This window comes from Mesitornis unicolor, unplaced genomic scaffold, assembly GCF_000695765.1.
Source record: "Mesitornis unicolor isolate BGI_N332 unplaced genomic scaffold, ASM69576v1 scaffold10790, whole genome shotgun sequence".
Classification (NCBI taxonomy): Eukaryota; Metazoa; Chordata; class Aves; order Mesitornithiformes; family Mesitornithidae; genus Mesitornis; species Mesitornis unicolor.
In genome coordinates this window covers 41,817-65,263 of record NW_010160277.1, presented here as the reverse complement: position 1 = coordinate 65,263, position 23,447 = coordinate 41,817, and the positions used below count along the sequence as shown (strand labels likewise).

Sequence of the window (23,447 nt, the reverse complement as noted above, 5' to 3'; positions counted from 1 at the left end):
AATATATTTATTTTTATATATTTCTTGATATATTATACTTACAGTAAAAGATATATTTAAATTTAAATATTAAGTATATTTGTAAATTTTATATTTTTATACTGCATCTGGTCCAGTGACTCCAGCATGTGGAACCTACATAGATACTGATTGGATAGGTAGCAATGTATGACTACAAGAATCTTTTCCACTAAGTAATTTATAAGAAATGTTCCTTTAAAAAAGTTTGCTTTGAAATAAAAGTTCAAAATAGTAGTACTAAAATAGTAGTACTAAAACCACCAAAATACTACTGAAAGGAAACTTAAAAATATTAATTTAATTTATCTGGAGAAATGAACAAAAGTGGTAGCCAGAATGTTTTTAAGTCACGGAGCTTTAATTTTTACCAAGAATTAGCAGTCATACATATACCACAAAAGTTGAACAATTCCATGCTAGCCAATTTCTGTTCTGCATACAAAATTCTTCTGGTATTAGAGTGTTCATAGAACTCAAGTAAAAATGGGATTAAAACCTTTGTTTATTTTCTATAGTATCATCTAGTATCAGGGATTGTTACAGAAAAAAATCTTCTTATTGCCACAGTAATGATATAACAGGTTTTTGTTATCATTCCAATGAGGAAGTAAAACCGATACTGCAGTTGCCTCACTTACCTGCCTTCAAGAGGGAAGTCACTCTTGCGCTAGCTGGAGGCAATATCTACCAGATTCATTGCAGCAGTCTCCATTGACTATTCTTTTCTGCTATCTCTGCCACTCCTTATACTCCTGCCTTTATTCCTGAAATCCCCTGCAGCCCTTCAGCCCTTAAGTGACCCACTGGATGCTTGTGTAATCTCTTGAGTTCACAGTTTTGGAAATAAACTGATGTAGACGTGGTTTCAACTTCCGGTTGGAATGCAAACCAGAGTAGTAAATTTCAATGAGCCTGGGTTATTTTACATTATTAATAAAGCAGTGCAGTGAGTTAAATAGGAAGCTGAGGAAATGGAAAAAAGTTAACTAGAAGACCAAGTTTTATGAGTCCCCTGGACTCAGATTTGGCAGAGGTACTTTTTTTTTTTGTTATTGCTTTTTCCCTCTGTGTTTCTCCATTCAATCCTGGCTGTGGTAGAACACCCAGTAGAACCAGGAGAAATCAGTCTGCATATGGACATGAGAGCAGGAGACCTAACTGATGCTGATGTGAGTGGCCAGCTCTGAAAGCTCAGAGCAGAGAGCCAGCAAGGCTTAGGTGGCGCTCTGTGAGTCCCATCTCAATATCTCTACGTGTACAACCTTTGTGTAGTTACTGCAACAGTAGCTACACGTACAGAAAAGCTAGCCCAAATAATTGTATTCCTAGAGTAAAGAGAACACATCCTGGCAGAATTATTATTTTTTTCTTTTAGTTTAAAGTCATGATGTGTAAGTGGCAAGTAGGGTTGAATGAGCATTTCTAAAGGCTTGACAGGAAAACAATAAAAAATCCTCAACTCTTTTGAAAATGCAGACATAAGTGTCCTATGTTCTCATAGGGCAGAAGGGTACTACGTCTCCTTCCTTAAGGGCTTTTTGAATGGAAAGATTATCTTGACTTTTTACCTTTAGTAATCCTTAAATTTCTGCTGCTTTAGTTTTTTTACAGTTTCAGTAACCGTATCTGCTCAGAGACAAAAGGAGCTTTATCTGGCAGTCATACTACAAAAAGTATATGGTCACTATGCAGGAAGAAAAGCTGCCTTAGGACACCATTGTATTAGACTTCACCTGGAAGGCATTTCCAAAGAAGGTTGTCTAGTGTGTGAGCACAGAGAACACCACTTCCAGTTCGGGAAGAATTGGAAAAGAGACAGTGTAGGTGTACGCTGTTTAGTTATGTTTCCTTGTAGTTGCTACTTCAGTACTTCTAAATATCTAGAGCAGCGCATGTTCCATGTTATTATGACATTATGAGTTTAATTAAATAACTTCAGTCTTCTGTTTCTTGAAAAATCATGGTATTATTTCTACTGGGAAGCTGAAGAATACTGTTATTTATGAATAAAAGGTCCATGTTTGCTTTTGAATGTAACGTCCTTAAAAGAATGTTCCTGTAGCAAATGCCTTTCCTTGCAAGTAAAACATTTTCACCACCACTCAGAGAAGGTGAGAGAAGTAACTCAGGCTTTTGAAATTGAGAACCAGCCTCTGCAGTGTAGCTAGGTGGGAAGCAATTGTTTCATTCTTGACAGATCTCATTTGGTGGATTGCTATCACCACGGTTACTGAAGGATCATACTAGAGGTCTCAAACTGTTAATGATCAGCTTTACTCATTATTAAAACTAGGAAAACAAATGGTAAAGAAGAAATATATTCTGCTCGGAAACAGAGAGCTGGTTGTTCAGAGAGTGTTCTGATGTAATTTATACATTTATTAGCAATTTGCTTAACATCTAAACTGTAAAATAACTGCTGGTAAAAAAGTTTATCGGCAAATACCATTTACTTCAAGAAATCCAAGAATGGTTGTAGTAACACATTTATTGATCACTTTACCAACTAAAGATATAATTTTATACAGTCAGTCAACAGCAGTAACATACTTTATGAGAAGCTATGCTTTAAAAAATAGTGTTTACAATATGGATTTCACTACAACTTTTCAAGCCAAGCTTTTACAGTGCTAATCAAACAACTGCTGTACTTGAACTTTTTCCCTAAAACATCAACAATAATGTTGTAGACAAAGTAGCTTTTCCATTGTTAATGTGGGTTTAGAATTTAACAAGACAACTTTAAAAGGTTTAAAACATCCATAACATTGTCATTACTTTAACATTCACACCAATAAAGTGATACATTTAATACTTTCTAGCATTAATAAACAGTGTAAAAATATATTGCATATATATATATATATATAAATTTGTTTCCTTTTCCTGAAAAAACCTAGTACAAACTAGTAGTATATGATCCCCCCTTCAAGTTTCTTTTACTTATTTTAAAGATTGAATAGTAGTAGTTTTAAATTAACAGACACAAAGACATGGAAATAGAGAATCACTGTTGTGCTCCCCCATAACCTCTTGTTATGGTTACTAAGCATATTAACCCCTTGGTAGTGGTGGTTCCATTTTTGCTAACACCAGTTAGAATTTTGGCACTGACTGCAGTGGGGATAAGATTTTGCCCAATGTGCTTTGCACTTGATGGTGCCTGGCCCCCTTCAAGTGGTTAAAAATCTTTGCTTAGCATACGTTCATCTATTATAGTCAAGATTAAGAAATGCTATGCTCAAGTTGTTCATCTGCAATAATGAAAAAAAAGGTTCAGTGTTAAATTAGTGAGGAAAAAAGTAAACTTGTAAGGTCAAATGATCATGTAAAATTTTTACCGTGTTGAAAATTTCACAGTGAACTCAGTAGGCTAGTACAGCTGAATGTTAATGCTTGCAATGCCTGCAATTATAGTATTGCAGGTAAATATTAGCACACAGCAGCTTCCTGGTTTTCTGGACCAAGATGAAAGACAAATGAAAATCAGAATAAGAAATAGTAAGTCAATGAAGGTTTTCATCATGCTGTACAGTGCTCCAAAGACTATGCCAAGACCTATCTCTGTATCAGGACTACTTAATGATTACATTTTCATTTTTGCTCTAGGTAATCACAGACAAAAGAGTTTTGCCTCTACACTTTATGACCAGGTCCTGACAGCATGCACATCCAGATTTGTGCAAATAAAGAATCAAAGCATCCAAACCAAATTAGAAATGGATGTTGGAACAGCACGGACGGAAAAACATGCTAGCAAAGGAATAAAGCATAATGTGGATAAATAAATGGTTCATGACTGAAGAAAACCAACCTCAAACATTCAAAAATTATATTTCTGTATAAATATATATTTCTTCTGTAATATTTAAATCTGTGAAACATAAAACCTTGCCAAGAATAAACTTCAATATACTTATCCAACATTGACCATTTCTCTGCTTTACAGAATGTAAAGACAAATTACTTTGTATCATAAGCATTATACAAAATATTTTCCCTGCTGAAATAGTTTGCCAAAGCTGATAAATTTTGAACCCAGCACAAAGATAAACACAAACACACTTCTGTTGCATCCTATAACTTGTTTTTGTCTATGATCTTGCCATTTTATACACTACAGTGCTAACAAAAGTAGTTTGCCAACAGAATTTTATACAGGACATCAGAGTTTGCAGGTTAACAGACCTTACAAAAAGCCTTTGTACAGAGCTAGGATGTATTTAGCATGAATATTTCAGACAAACAGCATTTGAGTTGCATTAATATAATCCTATTTAACAGAGCCCAGGCTGCATTATTTCACATTATTTAATTACTTTGTCTAAAAATAGCATTTGAGCAAATGCAAGCATACAGAAACTCATCTGATGTAAACTGGAGCTTAAAATAATTCACCATTGTGAGGATACAGATTGCCATCTTTGTTCTTATTTTATTGATCATCCATAACATAGCTCATGATCAAAATGTAAAGATGAATGAAGTATGAGTCTATTTTTAAGGCTATATTTTTAATTAACTTGAATGTCACTTTATTCACGTTTGTGATCTGTTCTGAAAAATGTGTAAATAGAAAAATTTTGAATAAAGAGTAAGGGCAAATTCTCATGAGCGTTATCTTTAAGACCTTTACAAATGCTTACATCAAAACTCACTTTGTACAGTGCCATAAGCTTTACAGTAACTCACAAAAAGAGATGCTGTATAACTATATTTGAGACTTAATTCATTGGCTGTTTGCCTGCAATGGAATATGGCAGATGCTTAACATTTTTCCAAATTAGGTTGGTCAGTTGGGCATCTCAATGTCAACTTCCAAATGTAAGGTAAAAAAAAAACCAACAAAAGAAGCCACTTCTGTAGTCTTGCCACTCATGTATATACATATGCCCCAAAGCAGTACATGATTATGAAAGAGAATTTATTTTTAAAATGATCATTTCAGATTACCAATATTGCAAATGTCTGTCAAGAATACCCAGCCAATAGGTATAGTTTTTTTTCCCTTCTAGTTATTGTCTTGCTCTTGCCAAACTCGGACTCTAGCTGGAGTGGACAATCAACTAGGTTGAATGAAAGGAGTCAAATCAAACATTTTCTGACAACAAAGTAAAGACTTATATCTTAAACTTGTTTTGAAATCCACCTTCTCCATATTTTGAAGCAATATAGCCAAGGCAATATACTGAAAAACATGAAAAATACCAAATATATTACAGTTATTTCTCCCTGCAAAAACAAATTACTTGGACAATTAAGACGTGGAGGTTCTGTCTGATATTCTTTAGCTTCCTGAAGCACCATTCGTAGCTGGGACATCTTTCAAAGCATTGTTTTTGAGTTTAATGAGCAAACATGAATGCAACTAAAGGCCTCTCACTAGTTTTAGGATTCTGAAGACTTAAAAATAACATCTCAGTCCATCATTTCCAGTTTATATTAGGTAAGCCAAATATATCTGTGCACTTGGGTGCACAAAATGAGTAACTAAATGTCCAAATGCTATTCTGTGGGCAAACACTCCAAATACAGGAGGTATACATGTATCAAGTTGAGGCACTCCAGACTGTGACACCTTCACACGAGTTTGAGATCTGTCATTATGCTTCAGGTATTTAATTTTACAAAGGTCTATGCAGGACTAAGTCCACAGGCATCGTACGACAGTCCTGTTTCCTGTTCCCATCTCCATATACCATGACTTTGTATTTGCTAACTGATGATGAACGACTACCTGTATACATAGTGAGTGTCCACTTGCTTCAAAAAGTCAGGGCAGAGGAAAATATAGGGCCCATTCAAGGCCCATTTTAAATGGTTTCTTGAGAGCACTCTGAGGAAATCTTGCTTTCACCTTGACTCTCTCTCTCCGACTTTCTTCCTATGGAGCAACTCTCCTTCTCACACCAAGTCTACATTAGAATTGCTGAAGAGTGATTTCCCCCAGAAACAGGAATAGGGAAGACGTAAAAAAATATGAAAGCCTGCTTAGATCTTTACCTTCATGCTGTGGAGGGAGAATGGCAGTGTCACCAACTGGCCAAACTGAACAGCATTGGCTGCAGGGCTAGAGTTTGGCCCTAATAAGATTTAAAGTTTGGATCAACATTTATGTGGTTTAATTACTTAGCTGGATCCAAAGAGTATGTGTATGCTCACACAAACCTGTACAAGTCTTATGTATTATATTACTTATTACCAACTCACAGACTAGCCAAGAACCTAACATCCACACCACAAACAATGTACACAAAGGTGTAGTTATTTTGGCACACACACGGGGCTAACAGTAAGTTAAGAGGATGCATCCTAGTGCAACACATTATGTTTGCTTTATCATAAAGGTAAAAGTTTCTTGGCCAGTGCAAACAGAGAATTCTCATTCATGGATGACAGACGCATGCCCCCAGAACACATGCATCACTGAAAGGCAGGGTTATGTTTTGAATATCATACATGCAGGCACAAAGAATTAAAATTTATTTTATAACTATGACAAGCCTTAAGGAAAAAAACTATCAATTACAACTTCAAAGTTTTGGTTTTGGAGAAAGATACACAAGGATTTTATCTACAGATGGTTACAGATGGCTGGGATAGCTATCACTTGAAAGACAAACCCATAGCAATCATTTGCCTTTTAGTTCTGGCCAATTCCAGCTACCATCAAAAATATGAATTGAGCCAACAGAGGGAAAACATGGGTGATTGAAATGCTAATTCATGAACAAAGATTTCTATCATGCCAAAAAGTCATTAGAAAAATTTTTAATTTTGGCAAGGTCAGTAAAATACATGGAAAATATCATACTTCAATCCAAAATATCTTTGAAGGACAATCTCTGTGCTGATGAAAAACCCAAGTTATGACTGGTTTTGAAATCTTCGGCCATGGCCCAGTGTTCAACATTTCCTTTGGGATTCCAAATATTTGATTACAATTAATGACAACTGTTCACATAGGACTGCTGAGACAATGTGTGGCTTTTGATGTCTGCTTCTCAGTAACACTATTATGATAGCTTTGATAGCCACAAAAAGCAGGACAGTAAATTTTGCTTCTGGTATTTCCATATTGATAAGATTGTTGCCAAACTCTCAACAAGTAACTAAAGCACATGGAATGACTAGAGGAAATTAGTAAGTAAGCACTAGTAAGAAAACCCGTTTGATTTCTACTTATTTCATTTAAAAACTAGGTTTTAGAAAATTTTTTGTAAGGACTATCCTTTTGCCTCATGATTTTTATTTCTTCTTCTCAGTCTTGCAAAGGCTTTGATGGTGAGGTTAAGCCTCAGTGGAGGCTCAGGTAAGTTTGTGTATATCCTGGCTTGAATTGTAGAATTCCATGTTCTGTCCAGCAGTTGGTATTATAGCTTTAGCTGGGATAGAGTTATTTCCTCATAGTTTTTTGGATTAATGCTAAGAAAAATGTTGATAGTGCACAGAAGTTTTGCTTGTTGCCAAGTAATGTTTAACTCAAGGACTGTTTTTCAATTTTCACCTGCACCTGCACTCCACCTTTCTTTTGGTTTGGGTTTTTTTGGTTTTTGTTTGGTTTGCCTTTTCCCCCTTCTCTCTGCATAAGAGGATGAGGTGGGAACAAAAGTGCAGGGTTTTCTGGGACAGATGATCTGGGTGTGATCCAAGCTAATCAACAGAATGTAACCCATACCATAAACGTCAAAAGGGAGTTTGTTGGGGACACCCTTCTTCTTTGGATAGCTGCTGTCCCTATAGGCCTCATCTGCCACTCAGTTCCCCACTCACACTTAGTGACCATCACATTTTCACTGGAGCTGTTCCCAGTGACGCTGGGAACTCACAACCAGCATCTGCTGCTAGGAGCTGAGTATAATTTTGATCGCTTTATTATTCTTGTTCCTATTTTTATTACACTTCATCATTATTATTATTGTTTCAGTTTTGTTTATTTTCATCTTCAAACTTGTTTTTATCTCAAGCCAGGAGTTTTGGTTTTCTCACTTTCACTCTTCTGATTCTCTCCCCCACTCCACTGAGGAGCAGGGGGGAGTGAGCAAGAAGCTGTGTGGTGTTTAGCTGCTTGCTGGGCTAAACCACGACAGTGTACTGGCATAGTATTTAAGGGTTCCATTTTAAATTAATATTGTAATTTGGATTTGTTCTTTAAGGCAATTATTGCTAAAAGCTACCTGAACTTTCTGATCACATTTCTTTTTATAGCATGTTCAGTGGTAATGAAAGCAAATATAATTAGGAACAAGAGGGTTTTATAGAAGATGTCACACAGAAGAGTGCTGCAGCATAAAAGATGTTGAAAATCAGACTGGAATGTTAGATGGAATGAGTTGAGATGTCCAAAAAAAGGAGATGACTGTAAACCTTATTAGATACCCATGCCCTTACTTCAGATATGACATTTGTTTACAGTCTGGAGTATGGTGCACAGGAAGAGCATATGCTCTACAACACTTCAAGGGTTGAAAATGGGTCACCTCCTGAGCTATCCCTTCCCCTCATCTCTGAGGTACCATCTGTACTTGCTGTCCTGAGAACTGAGAGAACGGCAGATAAACAAGAAAATGTACTTTGCCTCATTCCCAAGCAGGCCTGGAATTTATAGCTAACATTCAAGCTAGTATTTAGGCTTTTAAACTCCTACAGATATTAGTGGAAAAATAAGAGCGCAAGTAGGTGGCTGAACACCTAATACACAGCTGCACAAGGTGCTTTCATTCATAGCCCTTATCTTTCACACCAAAGGTAGTAAAAGGGAAAAATCTTTCCAAGGTACCATCTCTCCAATCACAACTTTCCTTTGTCATTGTCGTATCAGAATGACTTCTTTTCATGCATCTGTTTGAGTTTTAAAACTAAGAACTGTAGAAATGAAAGAAACAAAGAAGTGCGTTCCTCAAAATGAAATACTGCTATCTGAAGCATCTTCTCAGGCCCGGATCCAAAGCTTGCTACACCATCAAAAGTATTTCAAAGATCTTTACACTGGGTTCACACAAAGGGCTTTGGTTCATGGCAGAGATTTTATACTGTACAAGTAATGCAAAGTAAACTCTGGCAGAATCCCAGCTAGTCCCATCAGCCTCTTCTAAGCAAACAGAGTAGCTCAATTTTTAGTCAAAGTCAACTTGGATCTGTCCACATCCTCAATTCCTTTACATGCCTTCTGTCTTAGGAGTGTGCTGGTCTCTCTCACACTGTGAGCTAGCAACATAAAACCTAATTGTACCTTAAAACCTTCCTAACCAATCATTCTTCCTGTGCAGTGACAGCCTGGCATTACTGGTGCTCAGTATTTGAGAAAGCCTGTCTCTTGTGTACCCTCAGTTAAATATCACTGGATGTGCCAGACAAGGCAGCTAGCTAACAACAGCCAGATCAACAGTGTGCTGAAAGAGCTCTGCAGTAGACTGGACTTCACCTTTCATTCAGTCCAGACCTTTTAAGTTACCAGCGAGTTATGATTAAAGTCTTAAAGTTAACAGGAAGAAAACGGACACTGGTTTTGCCTGTAACTTAGCTGAAGGTTTTACCAAGGGTTAGAAGCTTAGACTTTTTATGCATAAAAAACAGGACTATCCTGGAACCTTCCACAGGTGCACAGGCACCAGAGATGTATAACAGTTGGACAGTTCACTACCATGCTGGAATAATTTGGCCACTGTTGGTATCACAGTATGCTATTCTCTGTCTCAGAGTGTGACAGGTCACCAGTGCAACACAGCAGTGGATAATCCTTCATTCCATGGAAATTCTTCTTCAAGAACAACGGGTAACTCCTGGAAAGGCTTCACTAAGCTGAATGTTTCTCATCCTGAGCATCCTTACATACATCAGAACTCTTCCCAGGTAACCAGAGCCAACCATGGGAAAAGCCATTTAAATCTTTACAAGAACACGTGCTGAGTTTTGGCAAACTTCCCTCCCTCTTCAAAACAAAACCCAAAATAAATTATAAACAAACAATAAAATCTCCAAGTCCACAAGGAAGTCCTTGCCTTTGTTTGCTATTGTTGTTTTGGTTTCAGGCTGATGTAGGGGCTCAAAGGGTCATTGGAGGCAAAGTTACAAGAAAAGCTACCGTTCAATGTCAGAAAAGCAAAATATGAACATTATAAGGGCTGAAAACCAGTGCTGTGTTTCTGGAAGTTGGCCAAATACAGACTGTTGACCTGCACGGCACATGACGGCACACAGCGCTCACTAAATTTTATGTGCTCTGAGTGGGATGCTTATATGAATGAAGGGAGAGCAATACATCTGTCAACATTTATTCAGAGTTGAACATGAAAATCAGTGCATGAGATCTTTTTGAAAGAAAGCAAAGCAGAACTGCTAGCAGCTGCTTTTGAATACTGAAAATCTTATCTTCCATAATTTTAGAGAAGCAGAGTACTACATTAGGGTACTTGTTCAGCTCTTGTGGAAAATTGCACCAGCCTTTTACCTCTTTTGTAAGCAATACAAAAACAAGTTATTTTTACTCCTATTAAGCTGTTCTGGCATTCTGGGCCCCAGGCAGGTCACACTCAGCTGCCTGTACCTTAAGCCTGTGAAACTGGTTCTCCTTCTATAGCAGTGGAAAGCCATTCCCACTACTCCCAAGTCAGGCAGCAAAAGTGAACAGAGAATCAGATCCCTTGGCTTCAAACAAATCTAACAAAAGGTAGCCCAGTTATAATACTGTATTTCTGTGGGAAAATTGCACCTAATTAATGGATATTAATTGTAAATGTCCTTATTCCAAGGGGCTGCCAACTTTCCTTGCATATGTTATAGCTTAAAGGGAATATGTGCCAATGTATGTGCATTATCACATTCACTTAATAGCAATCTGATTGGCAGTGTTTAGTCATAATCAATATTTTAAAGCATTATTAGCTTAATGCCCCCTTCATTTCAGATGTGAGTAATGTCTTGTTCCTCATCTCTCAGGTTAGTACAATAGCTCTATCCAAATCCAGCCAGTGAGAACCATGCTACAGTACAGACAGTAACAAGCGCAAAGTATAGACAGGAGGAAAGTAAGGGCTGGTATTTTCCACATCTTTCTGTTGACGTAAAAACTTTAGAACCTATATTGTCCTACAAATAGCTTTTTTTCAGTTTTTCATGAGTCACTTATGACATTTATAGGCTTGCACCTTGTATATTATAACCACTTACTCCCCAGTAGTATATTGTTGAATGTTTTAAGGAAAGTGCCAGATCCCATATAAGACATTTTAAAAAAGCCCTCAAACAGTAGTCAAATCAAACTGCATAAATAAGGGGATATTCTTCAGAAAGACTGCTATGCAAGACCCTCTTTTCAAAAGGTTCTCTTCGACATCCTCAGGGTAACTGGACATTTAGGAATGTTTGAGATCTTTTGCTTGAATTGACACAGTGTAGTATAACTGCTTTTGAATTTGTTGGGTTTTTTTATTAAGCTCAAAAAATAATGTATTTTTGTACCAATATACTTATTTTTGCCAATATACGCATGAGGAATGTAATGAAGTGGCGTTGTTCTGCAAGTAGCTCAGCAGATGTTGAAATCAGTTCCAGTTCCTGAAAACAACTTCTTGACAACATAGTCTTAGCATTCACAATAACCAAAACATGTGGGATTCATCTACCTCTTTCTTACAAATATTTCTTTCCCCCTCTCTTTCTCCCTCTGTATTGTAAACCCTCAGCCTTACTTGCTTCCTTGTACTTTATGATCGTATGTGCCTGCGTGCTTATAGCCAGATACATATCCTGAAGTATCCACCAGATCTTCTCGGCCAGCTTTGCCTTTTCCTTTCCCACTGGGATCAAACCTCTCTTTGTGAGAACCCGTGAATTTTGATGTATCTGTAAGGCGTGATACAGTTGGAGATGAAATGGCTTTCTATGAGAAGAAAGAACAGAAACAAAAAAGCCCACATTAGAAATCACTTATTCATAATACAGATATTTGTACATTTAAATCTTGGCTAATGATGGAGACTACTCACTTTCAGCAAAAGGATACAAAAAATGTTTGTTTCTTGCCATTACGTACAGTGACAATAATCATATAGACAAGACCAAAATAGTGCAAATTGTGTCAAAAACTTTTGGAAGAGACTTTCAGTACAGGATACTTCTGATTAATAATCAAGTTCTAAGCACCAAAGTTATGAAGAAGTCATAGGGAACAGCCTTGTTCAAAATCCATAACGTCAACATTCAAGCATAAAGCCTTGAGCCAATACAGAAAATGCAAAACCAATACAGCTAGAATTCATTGCTTCAAGAGACAAATTTATTCTAAGCTCTCGAATTCATGATGGAGGTAACAAACTAAAAGGACTGAAAGTTATTTTCAATGACAGAAAATCAGCAGACTAAGAAATGGCACTGAGCAAAGACCTTCCTCTACATTGCTTCTACTGAGTCATATCAGGCTACTTAAAAATCAGAGTTTTGCTGTCATTGAGAAAAAAAGAAAATTTGACTACACAAACAGAAAGAAAAAGTTATTTCACAGAACAATACAGAAACATGTTAACCTGTGTGCTTGGACTGGGAACGGTCATTTTGATCCTTAAGGTTACATTTTAAAATCAGAAGAGAAAGGGCACTAAAGGAGAAGGGAACACACAGAACGTTTTTGTGTACTAGTGGAAATAGAGCTAAGATGAACAAAGACTGATTAAATTTGGGTATCTTTCTTATGTGCATTTTAGAGACAAGTGACATGGGCTTCATTGTAGTGAAGCAAATGCTCTGGGAAACTTTCTTCAAAAACCTCATTCCCTCTCTATCCATCCTTAGCCTAAACAAGTGCTCATTAATAACACCTAAAAAACAGACTTTTGAAGTAACCCATAGGTCTTCCATAGGACATCAGATACCTTTTAATACTGAACAGTAAAAGATTAGATACTTGGAAAAGATACTTGAATCTGTACCAAGACAGTTGGAATCCATGAGACTGTGAGTGAATGCCATGGAAGTCACATGTCCTCCACATCGTTTAAATAAAAGCTGTTTTGAGGGACTTTGTCCACATATATAACTAATTAATGAGAATCTCAGGTTGCGAACTTCTGCTCTTCTCCCTCCAAATATATCCAACATGTGACACAGACAGCCCTGCCTGCCCTGCAGTGCTACTTTCACACAAGGCCCTGATGAGAAAAGGTGCTGTGCTGGTGTGAGTTCCATCACTACCTGAAAGAAAATGATCACTGGAGCATTCATTTCTCAAACCAGCATTACTCAATGACTTCTAGGGACTTTTGCCTTGGAGTCTCAGAGTACTATGAACAGAAGTGATTCTTTTTCTCTATTGAAAAACAGAAATTAAGACAATGCTTAGGAAGGTGTATTGCTCGTTAATACGTAGTTTTCTTGTCCACATTGGCCTGCTAGCACCTTATAATGAGAAAAACTGTATTCACAGTAGACCTGGTAACAAAAAAATACACTCTGTGATCAATAATTGTGTTAGCAGCCCAGCTAGATAAAATGAAAATGCAATAAAAATGTGTAAGCTAAGACATCAAAGGCAGCAAAGTAAAAACTCCCAGCCTAGTGCCCAGCTGAGAATTTATTTTTTTTATTCTCAGGGTATTAGTAAATTGAACAGGTTGTACACAGAGTCACACAACAGAACCAAAGGATTGTCTGGCCACTGGAAATTACTCTGACAACTAGGGGAAAACAAAGACCTGCATTTCTGTAAGAGTGCACAAACTGTTAGCTTCACCCTAGGCACTAGGAATTCTGTGCTATTTTAAGTCTTGCTTGTGAATCACTGTTTTGTTTGGCAGGTGAAGGGAAACATGGAGGCTTGTACCTTGAACAAAAATTCTGGCACAAACCAGTAGGAATAGGCTTTCATATGGTGTGGTGTTTCCTGTCATTCAGTGTTCATGAGTAAGAATCCAGCCATGACTTGAAGACAAACTGTCAGACTGCTTGACTGAACAAAGCCATCCACCAACCACCATTGCGAACCATGAAACACCTATAGTAGTGGGCAGTAGATCTGTCTCGCCTAATTTCATTTTCATTTTAAAACCCCTGCAGGTCATAACAGCTGCAGAAGGATACTAATAAAGGCTGACTGTAGGATAGAATACATGTGGGAAAGTTTCTTATGCTTGTTTAAGTTATTACTAGATCATTCTCCCTCCAAAAGAACGTATGATGCTTCTTACTAAAGGCATTTTCTTAACTATTAGCACGCTACTTGTGTGTTCTAAACAAACTTACTAAGAAAATGAAGATCCCATCTGTGATTCACCCCACATAAGCCAGCAAGGACAAAGCTAGGGTACAATACTTGCCAAAGTATCTTTCACGATCCCCAACACCAGAAGAAGCTGCTACAGAAGACGCAAGAAAGCTCATCATATAATCAAAGGACTAAACTTTGCTCTGTGTTTACTTACATAATACTATTGCTGAAGCCACGGGATGCTACCAGTGACAAAAGCTGTACTGTAAACATGGAAATACTCCAAATGCAAGACAGGGGCAATATTCAGTGTCAGGTTAATTAAACTTAACACATTCATTTTCCATGTATTTCCTCACCACTACTTTAGAGAAAATCAGTTCTCTTGAAGTGTGCATACACTCTGCATTCTCACATGCAGAGAGAAGTCTCAGAAACTCTAGTTGGCTGCCTTTTCCTTTACCAAATTCATTAGTCTACTGGGAAAACAGTGACACATTTCAAACCAGCAAGGAAACAGAGGATGGACAACTGCTTGGCCTACAATTCACAGAGGCTGAACTAAGATCCCTGAAGCAAAGGACCAGTCTGTAACAACTAGTAACTCTTCAAGTTGATGAAACGTCTATCCAAAAACTAGTTTGTCATTGTCAATCATGAAGAACCCAGGAAAGACACAGTGATGTCTCAGTAGTGAGCATCCCTTGTCCTCTGTGTCCCACACACAGAGGGAATGCAACGTGTGTGCCAAAATGTGACCAATTTGGGACACACATTTTCGTGCTTGACTGTGAGAGTGTGAGTGAATGAAATCTATTAGAAAATTGATACCTGTGAATGGGAACCAGCTTACTAGAGACTTTTAAAATAGATTTCACTTTCCTCTTCTGTAGGTTCTTGCACTGGGTGAGGTTTTTGGGTTTTGTTTGTTTGCTTCTTTTCCCCCATTAATTTCCCTTGACACTTCTTCATTTGGAATTTACCAGTCATCTGTCTACAGATTTCACATCCACTACTTCCTTCTGATGTCTCTTTCATAACACTGTTACATCCTCTGGTGAAGACTTGTGCTAGGGCTAACATGAAAACATTCTTTTAGAACTCATTCTTCATCTGTTAAAGCCAAGTGTGTTCCCAGTGCAACAGCAATACAGCAAATGGTTGAAACACTCAAAAATAACTCTGTGGCTTAGCATTCCTTCGACATATCTCAAAAAAAAATCTCACCTACTTAGCAGACAACTTGGGACAACAGTTCAGATCTTTGGTTTTCACATCTATTAACTGAAAGTTGATACGTGTATGCGCAGGGAAAAAGAAACATCAACAATCTAAGTAAAGGTAAATTAATGTGACAGATTAAAAAAAAATACAATCTTTCTGTCCTGAAAAACTTAAACAAAACCTAAATCCCCAGCACAATGAACATCACAAATCCAGAGCAAGACAACAGTGATCCCACATCCTGTGTTCCTTCAGCCCAGGATGGATCAGAAGGCTTCCTGCATCACAGGAGTCTCAATATATGAAATGAACATAACAACAGTAGCTGCAAGGCAAATGCTCTTTCTTCAGATGGTTTTAACTAAGTAAGAACTGCAGCCTTTTCCTAAGTTGCATGTGAAGTCACTGGTGCGCCCCTTCCCACATGTGACAGACTATTACAAGTGAAAGACAGCAATCCCTGTTGGCTTCCTGCTGGCACGATTTCTATGAAATGGGAGACTCACTTTGTTTCCAATAGTACAAAATTCAAGTAACTTTAATTCCTTGTACAATACACTTTCACTCCCTGAACTGATCCATACATACAAACCATGAGAGAGAACGAGATGCCACCATAAGGCTCTGCAGAATACCCCATTTCTCCTTTTATGTTTCTTACGATGAATGCGTATCCACTGAAAAGAAAATACTACTTCCTCTTTAAGGTCCTGTGAACATTACACAAAAGGGTCAGGTGCAATCTAAGTATCCTGCTAAGGCACGTTCTTTCAAAGAAACCTTTGTAAATACAGAGTAGAATACACAAGGACTTCACATCTGTCTTGGACTCTTCAACCAGAAGCAACTAGTGGTACTACACGTAACAGAATCATAGAAGGGTTGAGGTTGAAGACACCTCTGGCGGTCATCTGCTCTGAACTCCAATCCCCTTACCTACAGCCAGTTGCCCATGATCTTGTCCAGATGGCTTCTGAATATCTCCATGGATGGAGACAAGGTAACCTCCCTGGGCAGCCTGTGACAGTGCTTCCCCAGCAGAGTGCAGAAGTGTTTCCAGATGTTCAGACAGAACCTCCCATGTTTCAGCTTGTGCCCACTGCCTTTTGTCCTATCACTGGCAATACTGAAGAGAGCCTGGCTTCTATCCTATTCACTCCCTCCCTTCAGGTACTTATATACTTGGGTGAGATTCCCCCTTCTCTCCAGTTGACATTTCCACTGCTCATATGTGCAGAACCAATTTCTGGAAAGATTATGTACAATTAGGTTTTCATTCACAGCTCTACAGTCAAAATTCAGGAAGATCACAAGTTTTAAGCAGATGAACTAAACTAACATAACTATTCAAGGTGATGGTGAAAACACTCCAGTCTCTCATAAACTACAAGGTAAAAACTTGTCTAACTTGAGCATTTAAAAGGACAAGCAAACTTATGTACTGTTTAACTTCCCTTTAATATATTAAGCTTAATGCCGATATTTTTAAAAGAAAGAAGAAAAGAACATTATAGTTCTGACAAACTCGGAACAAATAAAAAACAAAGACTAGACCACATAATAATTATTCCCAGATTGTCAGTGTTCTAGGGTTCACAGAGTGTATTAAATATATTTTAAGATGTCTTTGCTTTAGTCTTTTTTTTGGTATTTCCCACAACATCTTAGAATTGTTTAATGAGGTTCTAAATTCAATTCCCTTCTTTCCTTTTTGATTTGGATACATCACCCATCCTGAACGTTTCTATATTCTAAGCACACACAAGAGCTCTCCTTGAATTTTCCCGAGCATGCTGCTAGGTGGTACTGCAGCTCCTGGCAGCAGCAGTGACAGTGTCACACAGGAACACACAGTGGTGCCTCACTCAGCACAGTTGTTGCCTCCAGGCCCACAGAGGCACCCTGCTTGGGTTTTTGGGTTGTAAAGGGAGGCCGCTGAACATAACAACGCTACAGGAGAACAAAGGACAAGCCATGCAGCAGATCAGCAACATACCGTTACTCCAGATATAATGGGGGCTTTTCCTTCAATTAGTTTATATATTTCTTGAACTGCGTCCTCATCGCTCTTGTCTTTAAATCGTTTCTTGGAGAGTTCTTGAAGAGCTTCCTTAAACTGCTCAAAAGTGATAGTTCTGGAAGACTTTCCCCTGTTGAAATACACAGAAATTGAGAGAAACCACAACAGAGCACAAGCATTCCAAGAATAGCAGAATGGTTCCAGTCTACCACAGTGAAAACCAGAAAACTGCAACAGAACAGGAAGACCTATGCAGCCCGTTTATGGTATCAAATAAAACACATTCCAGGAACATTTTTGGTTTTTTTTAAATGTACATCAGTAGGATAGTGCTTTAGAAACTTCCCTTGATGAACGTTCAGAAATAAAGAGGAAATAAAGGGACCTGCCTCGCTTGCTGTCAGAATGCCTGCAGCTCATCAGATCAAATACAGTCTCCTTTGCTTGATCACTTGTAAAGCCTGCATGCATAAAATATAAGAACTGAAGCATCTTAGGTGAGTTTCTGTATTATTTTTTATTCCTCTTTGAATAACTGGTGGTGACATACTATTCATAGGTCACTTTTCATGTATTCACAAGTAATTTAAGAATATTGTTGTTGTGTAAAGCAAACTATTGAAAAGCTTTTAAAAACCAAAAACTCCTCTATCAAAGACTGACAAATTTTAAGGTGATGAGTTTAAATTCAATACCTGTTTTCCTTCTTCGACCATCACCTTCATAAAACATTCACAGGCTCACGGAAAACACAATATAGTAGTCTGATAAACTCATAAACCTTCTCCCAGAAATTCAGAGCTGATGACTTGCTGTTGCTTTCACTAATGGGAAGCCCATATTTCCACACTAGTCAATTACCTGCTTGGGTTTACCTTTAGTGGAGAATATTTTGCTAGAGCAGTGTACAGTGCAAAATCTGACAAGTAGAGCGGGAGATTCACACTTTACAAACATCTGTCTATATAGTCACTCCTGCAGATCTTTTACACCCATCAGGCCAAAGGGTGCAATTGATAAAAGTCTTAGAATGATAACCAGCATTCACTACAAAGATTTGTAGTGAATCTTAACTACAAGAGGATTAATGCAAGCCTGTTTTCTAGCATTTTAAAATATTCAGTTTAGACAGGAGATAATGTAGTGGAGTGCACACTTTCTTTTCCCTAATATGAAACTATTTCTAGTGTTCCCCATTTTGAAATTCAGGTATGAGCCCACAGCATTAGTGAGATTACTCACCATTAAAAAAATTTTTATTCTTTACTATGAATTATATTACACACAAGACACACCTTTTCCTGTATTAATAAATTACAGATTCTCTGATCTTTAGAACAAGAATTTACACATCAAAATTTGGCCACACATTTTAAGCTAAAATTTAACAGATCAAATAGAAAAATTTTTAAAAATATGTTCTGATGCTTATGCTGATGTAACCTTAAGTAGTACCATCTTTAACAGCAGAAGATGTTTTCAATTGCTTACAACATTATGAAACCATCAAAGTCAAAGAAATATTTGAGAATCCATGTTGCTGGGAAACATGCTACTGCATGAGTTTTGTTTGCTGCTTAGGCATTTATTTTTATGCCAATTTAGAGAGCATTTCAAGCAAATCAGAAAAAAACCAAAACACCCCACAACCAAAAAAACCACCACACAACCCAGACCAGTCCTTTCAACAGTGACAGCTGTTTATATAGGAATAAACGATAGATGCAAGGACAGAGAAAGTGTGCACTGGCAACAGAAACCTCAGGCTAGAAAAACTATGCATAGAAATCTAATTTCAATTCAAGCATCACAAAGAGCCACTGTGAAGCACAGTTCATCTATCTGTCATTGACTTATCTTTGATCTTCTCTCAGACACCTTCAGAGGTCAAATCCCCCTCAGCTGGAGCGTACCTCCACTAATGAGAGGGGGAAGTGAGATTTCTCAGTTTTAGATCTCAGCAGTTAGGAAGTGACTCCTACTTCAACTAACTAAGCACAAAATGAAATTTTATCCCAGGCTTTTAAAACAAGGAGAAATCAGTTACTCACAACAAAACTCAACACTAATGCAACCCGTCACATATGTTCATTACTGGTAGCCTTTTATTTCCAAGATAAACAGATAAACTTTATCTGTTTTTTGACCAAACTTTGTTTGTAAATACTTGTCTGCTTTAGGTGAAGCATATGCTGGAGTATCTCATGCAACATGCTAGTAAAAGAACATCAGGACAGTAGAAATGAAGAATATAATCCTGTATTTCATTACTCAGAAAGACACTTGGAATAAGCTGCAATTAACTACTTGGAATTTGTCTAGGATTTTCATTAATAGGATTAATATCCCTCTTCTGATGAAACATGTGCAGGAACTTTCAACTAGCTCAAGGGGTCAGGACTTAATTTTCTCATTTCAAAAAAAGACAGCATTGGCAATCACTGCAAAGCTTAGCGCAACACTGCACCAAGCCCCTTGTTCGCTGCAGGCTCACAGCCAAGTCTAACATACAGATCTTTCCAATGTGATTTTCTGCGGCACATAGGTTACCTGGAAGTCTCCAAATCAGGACTCCTACAGTTTAACTTGGCTCATCGGTCAGGATTATCACAGTGGGAAAGGGAATGACCACTTTCTGCAAAAACTGTTGAAGTTCATGTCGACTACTTTTATTTTTATTTACATATGCAGAATTTTTGGTTCCACACTTATCAAAAAGAAAAGAATGACTTGTTTTATGTTTTTCCCCTGTATTAAAAAGGAAAAATACATAAATAAAGGTGCCAAGAGAAACAAAGAACCTCTCCTTCTGGTCTAAGACACAACCATTCCGACCTCTCCAATTTAATGTTTTCCCTGTCACACTAACAAGGGGAAAGGAAAGGAGGTTTTATCTCCCTTCCAACTTAAGATGTAACCACAACGTGGATACATACATGAACAACATAGTACTGCTGCTGGACCCAGAAGTAAAAGAAATGCACATTATGGCAGGTACTCTTTACCAGCAAAAAACATTAATTGGAGTGAAACTAAAAATAGGATTGGGAGTAAAGGAATTTTTGGAACTATATCCCAAGTAAAAGTCTCCTAAATAAAGCAGTTTTAATTTTGAAAGTTGCCCTTTTTTTTTGCACTCCAAAAACATTCTCTTCCCTCCTCCCACTTATTACAATATTATCAAACTCATGTGAAAAGCATCATAATTAACTCAAAAATTCTATAGTTGCAAGGTATGCCAAGTCTTGTGGAAAACTCCAAGAACATAACTCTTGATTAACTAACAGCCTGTTCTGGCACTTTTTGGATGCCATGTATGGTACCTTCCAACACAAACTATTGTATGATTCTATAAAAAAAGGTAATACTATGAACACTGCATGACACACAAGGCAGTCACACTCTGTTTATTTACACCATTTTTAATACCCTGTTCACATTCAGGAAGACTCTTTCTGACAGCAGCTTTCTAGAATACATGAACTAAAAAAAAAAAAAAAATAAAAATGAACTTAAAAAACCCCAAACATCCAGTTTCTTCCTATTAAGCAACTGGTACAAAGATTCAGCTTCTTTGTGTGTATTTGTAACTTGTTTTTAGAAGCTCATTATAAATATCTCGTTTCCATGGGAACAACAAAACAAATATATTAACTTTCATTTTCCAAGTGCTACAAGTTCAAACAACTTGTCTACAATTAAGTATGCCAAAGGCAATCTCTCAGCTACTAACACTCATTCTTAGGTTTAGCACTCCAGAGAGTTAATAGAGATGTAGAAAGAAGATAAAATACTGTGCATTAAAAAAGAAAATACTTCTAAAAAAAAATAAGAGGAATTGAATAGAAGGAGTGTGTGAACAGCTACAGAAATATGACACAATCAGACACTGGAAATGCAAATTAAAACTATCTGACCAGAAAATGAGACAAAATGGAAAACACCAACAATAGAGGGAAGGTGGGGAAAAAAAGGCTTGTACAAAACTAGACATCATAAGGTTGGTCAGCCACCTCAATGAAAAGATCAACAGATATATGAGGGACATGAATAATATAAATTTTAAAAGCCCTGTACTTCATTATGACACAAAGAAACTGTAACGCTTAGGAAGGATACATTCTTACATGCCATTCTATTTTAAGCTTTGCTTCTTACAAACAGAATTCCCCTAATGCATCATCCTTGCTGGAGGAAACAGCATATTCACAGTACACTCATAAGAGTTGCTTGTATCTATGTCTGGGAACAGACTGAACAAACTCAGATGAAATTTAGGAAGGTTCCCATCACTTCCCCTTCCTTGATGGGTCTCTCCACATGTAAACACTGTAAATGAGAGGACTGAACTGAAGTGTGAATTCCTCAGTTTGTTCTTGGGGGCCCATGTTCACATAGGTAAAAGCATCAGTTCTGAGCCTGGACATCAGCATAGTGAACATAAAAGTGTAAAAGATCAAACATTGATCCAAAGTAGATTGCAATAGCAAGTGATGCAGTTTTCATTTGCAGATATTACTACTAACAGTGTCCTGCATTCACAAGATTAGAACAATGCAGTGTTCAAATGTATGGTTGCAAATTAACGTTATTTGGACTTGGATACTATTTGGATCAACAGTTCTCTACAATTTCAGCTGAAAAGAAAAGCAAAGCTATACAAATACACTCCACATACTTAATACACAAAATCCTTGACCAGTATCAGAAATCTTTATCTCCATAGCACTGTTACACTTCAGTGTTAACACAGCAAAGTCTCCAACTTAATAGTTTCCTGTCTTAATCTTGGAGCTGCCAAAAGTCATCCCATATTTCCATCCCAAAAGGTCACTTTTCCTTTCAATTTTCTTAGATTAAAGAGAGGAAAGAAGAATTAAAAATACTCAGAGAAGCTTCTATTCTTGCTAGTGTGCCACAGCAGATTACAGCAGGATACACAAACCAGGACTGTTTTGGCATGAAGCTGTTACCTACCCACAAAAGTCTAAGGAGTACAGAAAGTCTGACATGGGTCTGAAGACAGAGGTGTGAACTAAACAAATGTTTTTGCATAAACTCTTGTACAAGGGGTCTTGCTTGTAAGGTTTATTTAGCCTAAATTCACCATGGGCTTGGGTGACTCAGTCAATCAAGCAGTCAAGTAAAACTCAACAGCTTCATCTCTTGTAAATAAGAAACAAACAGGAATTTGGGTACTCCTGATATTTATTCCCTTCCCGAGGCAGTTTCATTCATTCAGAAGACAAAATGAAGGATTGCACTGGCAACAGAATGCCTGAGAGGCTTATTTGTCAGCTCCCAACTTACTGACACAATAGGTTTAATCAGCCAGTTTCTGATTTGCCACTACTGTTCCCACATCCGTGTAGGTAACTGCTAATCAAAGAATAAGAAACACTCCCGAATTATGAGAATTGGTTATTAAAATTATTCAAATTATTCACATAAAAGTGTCATGGTTATACTGAGAACAGACCACAAGTCAGACTTTTTTCAGACCAGACTTTGAACTTTAGCTGTTTCTACTTTATCTCAACAAACACAAAAACTTAAGAGAAATAATAGATGGGTTTTGCTCAAATTGCCCAGAATTTTTTACTTTTTTTCCAACAGGAATATGCCATACTAAAAACTCAGTACAGCTGAAACTCCGTTTTTCATACAAATAGATTTTTATAATTTAACGCTTTATAGCAGCAACTTTATGATTATTAGTGTGACATTTCCCAAATTATTCACTCCTGATTGTTTAGTAGAACTAACATTTATTCTTTTCTTGCTACTTATGATAACACACTAGGGTCTTCTTTATGTAATCTATAAACATAATGTACATTAATAGCAATAGCTCGTGGTATTCGTACTCTATATATTAACAGTAAAAAGGTACCACAGACAAATTTCTTGAAGCAAAAAAGTTTTGTAGTGGTCTCTGCAAAATGCATCACTCATCTAACAGATGTATTCTTTTTTTCCAAG

General features: G+C 37.3%; 1 protein-coding gene across 1 annotated transcript in view; it reads right to left on the bottom strand.

Annotated features, from left to right (window-relative positions):
• Positions 1–11,403: 11,403 nt before the first annotated feature.
• The window catches only part of TPPP (tubulin polymerization promoting protein), a 41,012-nt gene continuing 28,968 nt past the window's right edge, over positions 11,404–23,447 (bottom strand). Inside the window, exons 2-3 of the mRNA XM_010189602.1 lie at positions 17,442–17,595; positions 11,404–11,902 (exon numbers count right to left, since the gene is read on the bottom strand). Of these exons, the coding sequence (XP_010187904.1) occupies positions 11,708–11,902; positions 17,442–17,595 (349 nt within the window). The 3' untranslated portion in view covers positions 11,404–11,707. The remainder of the gene's footprint in view (positions 11,903–17,441; positions 17,596–23,447) is intronic.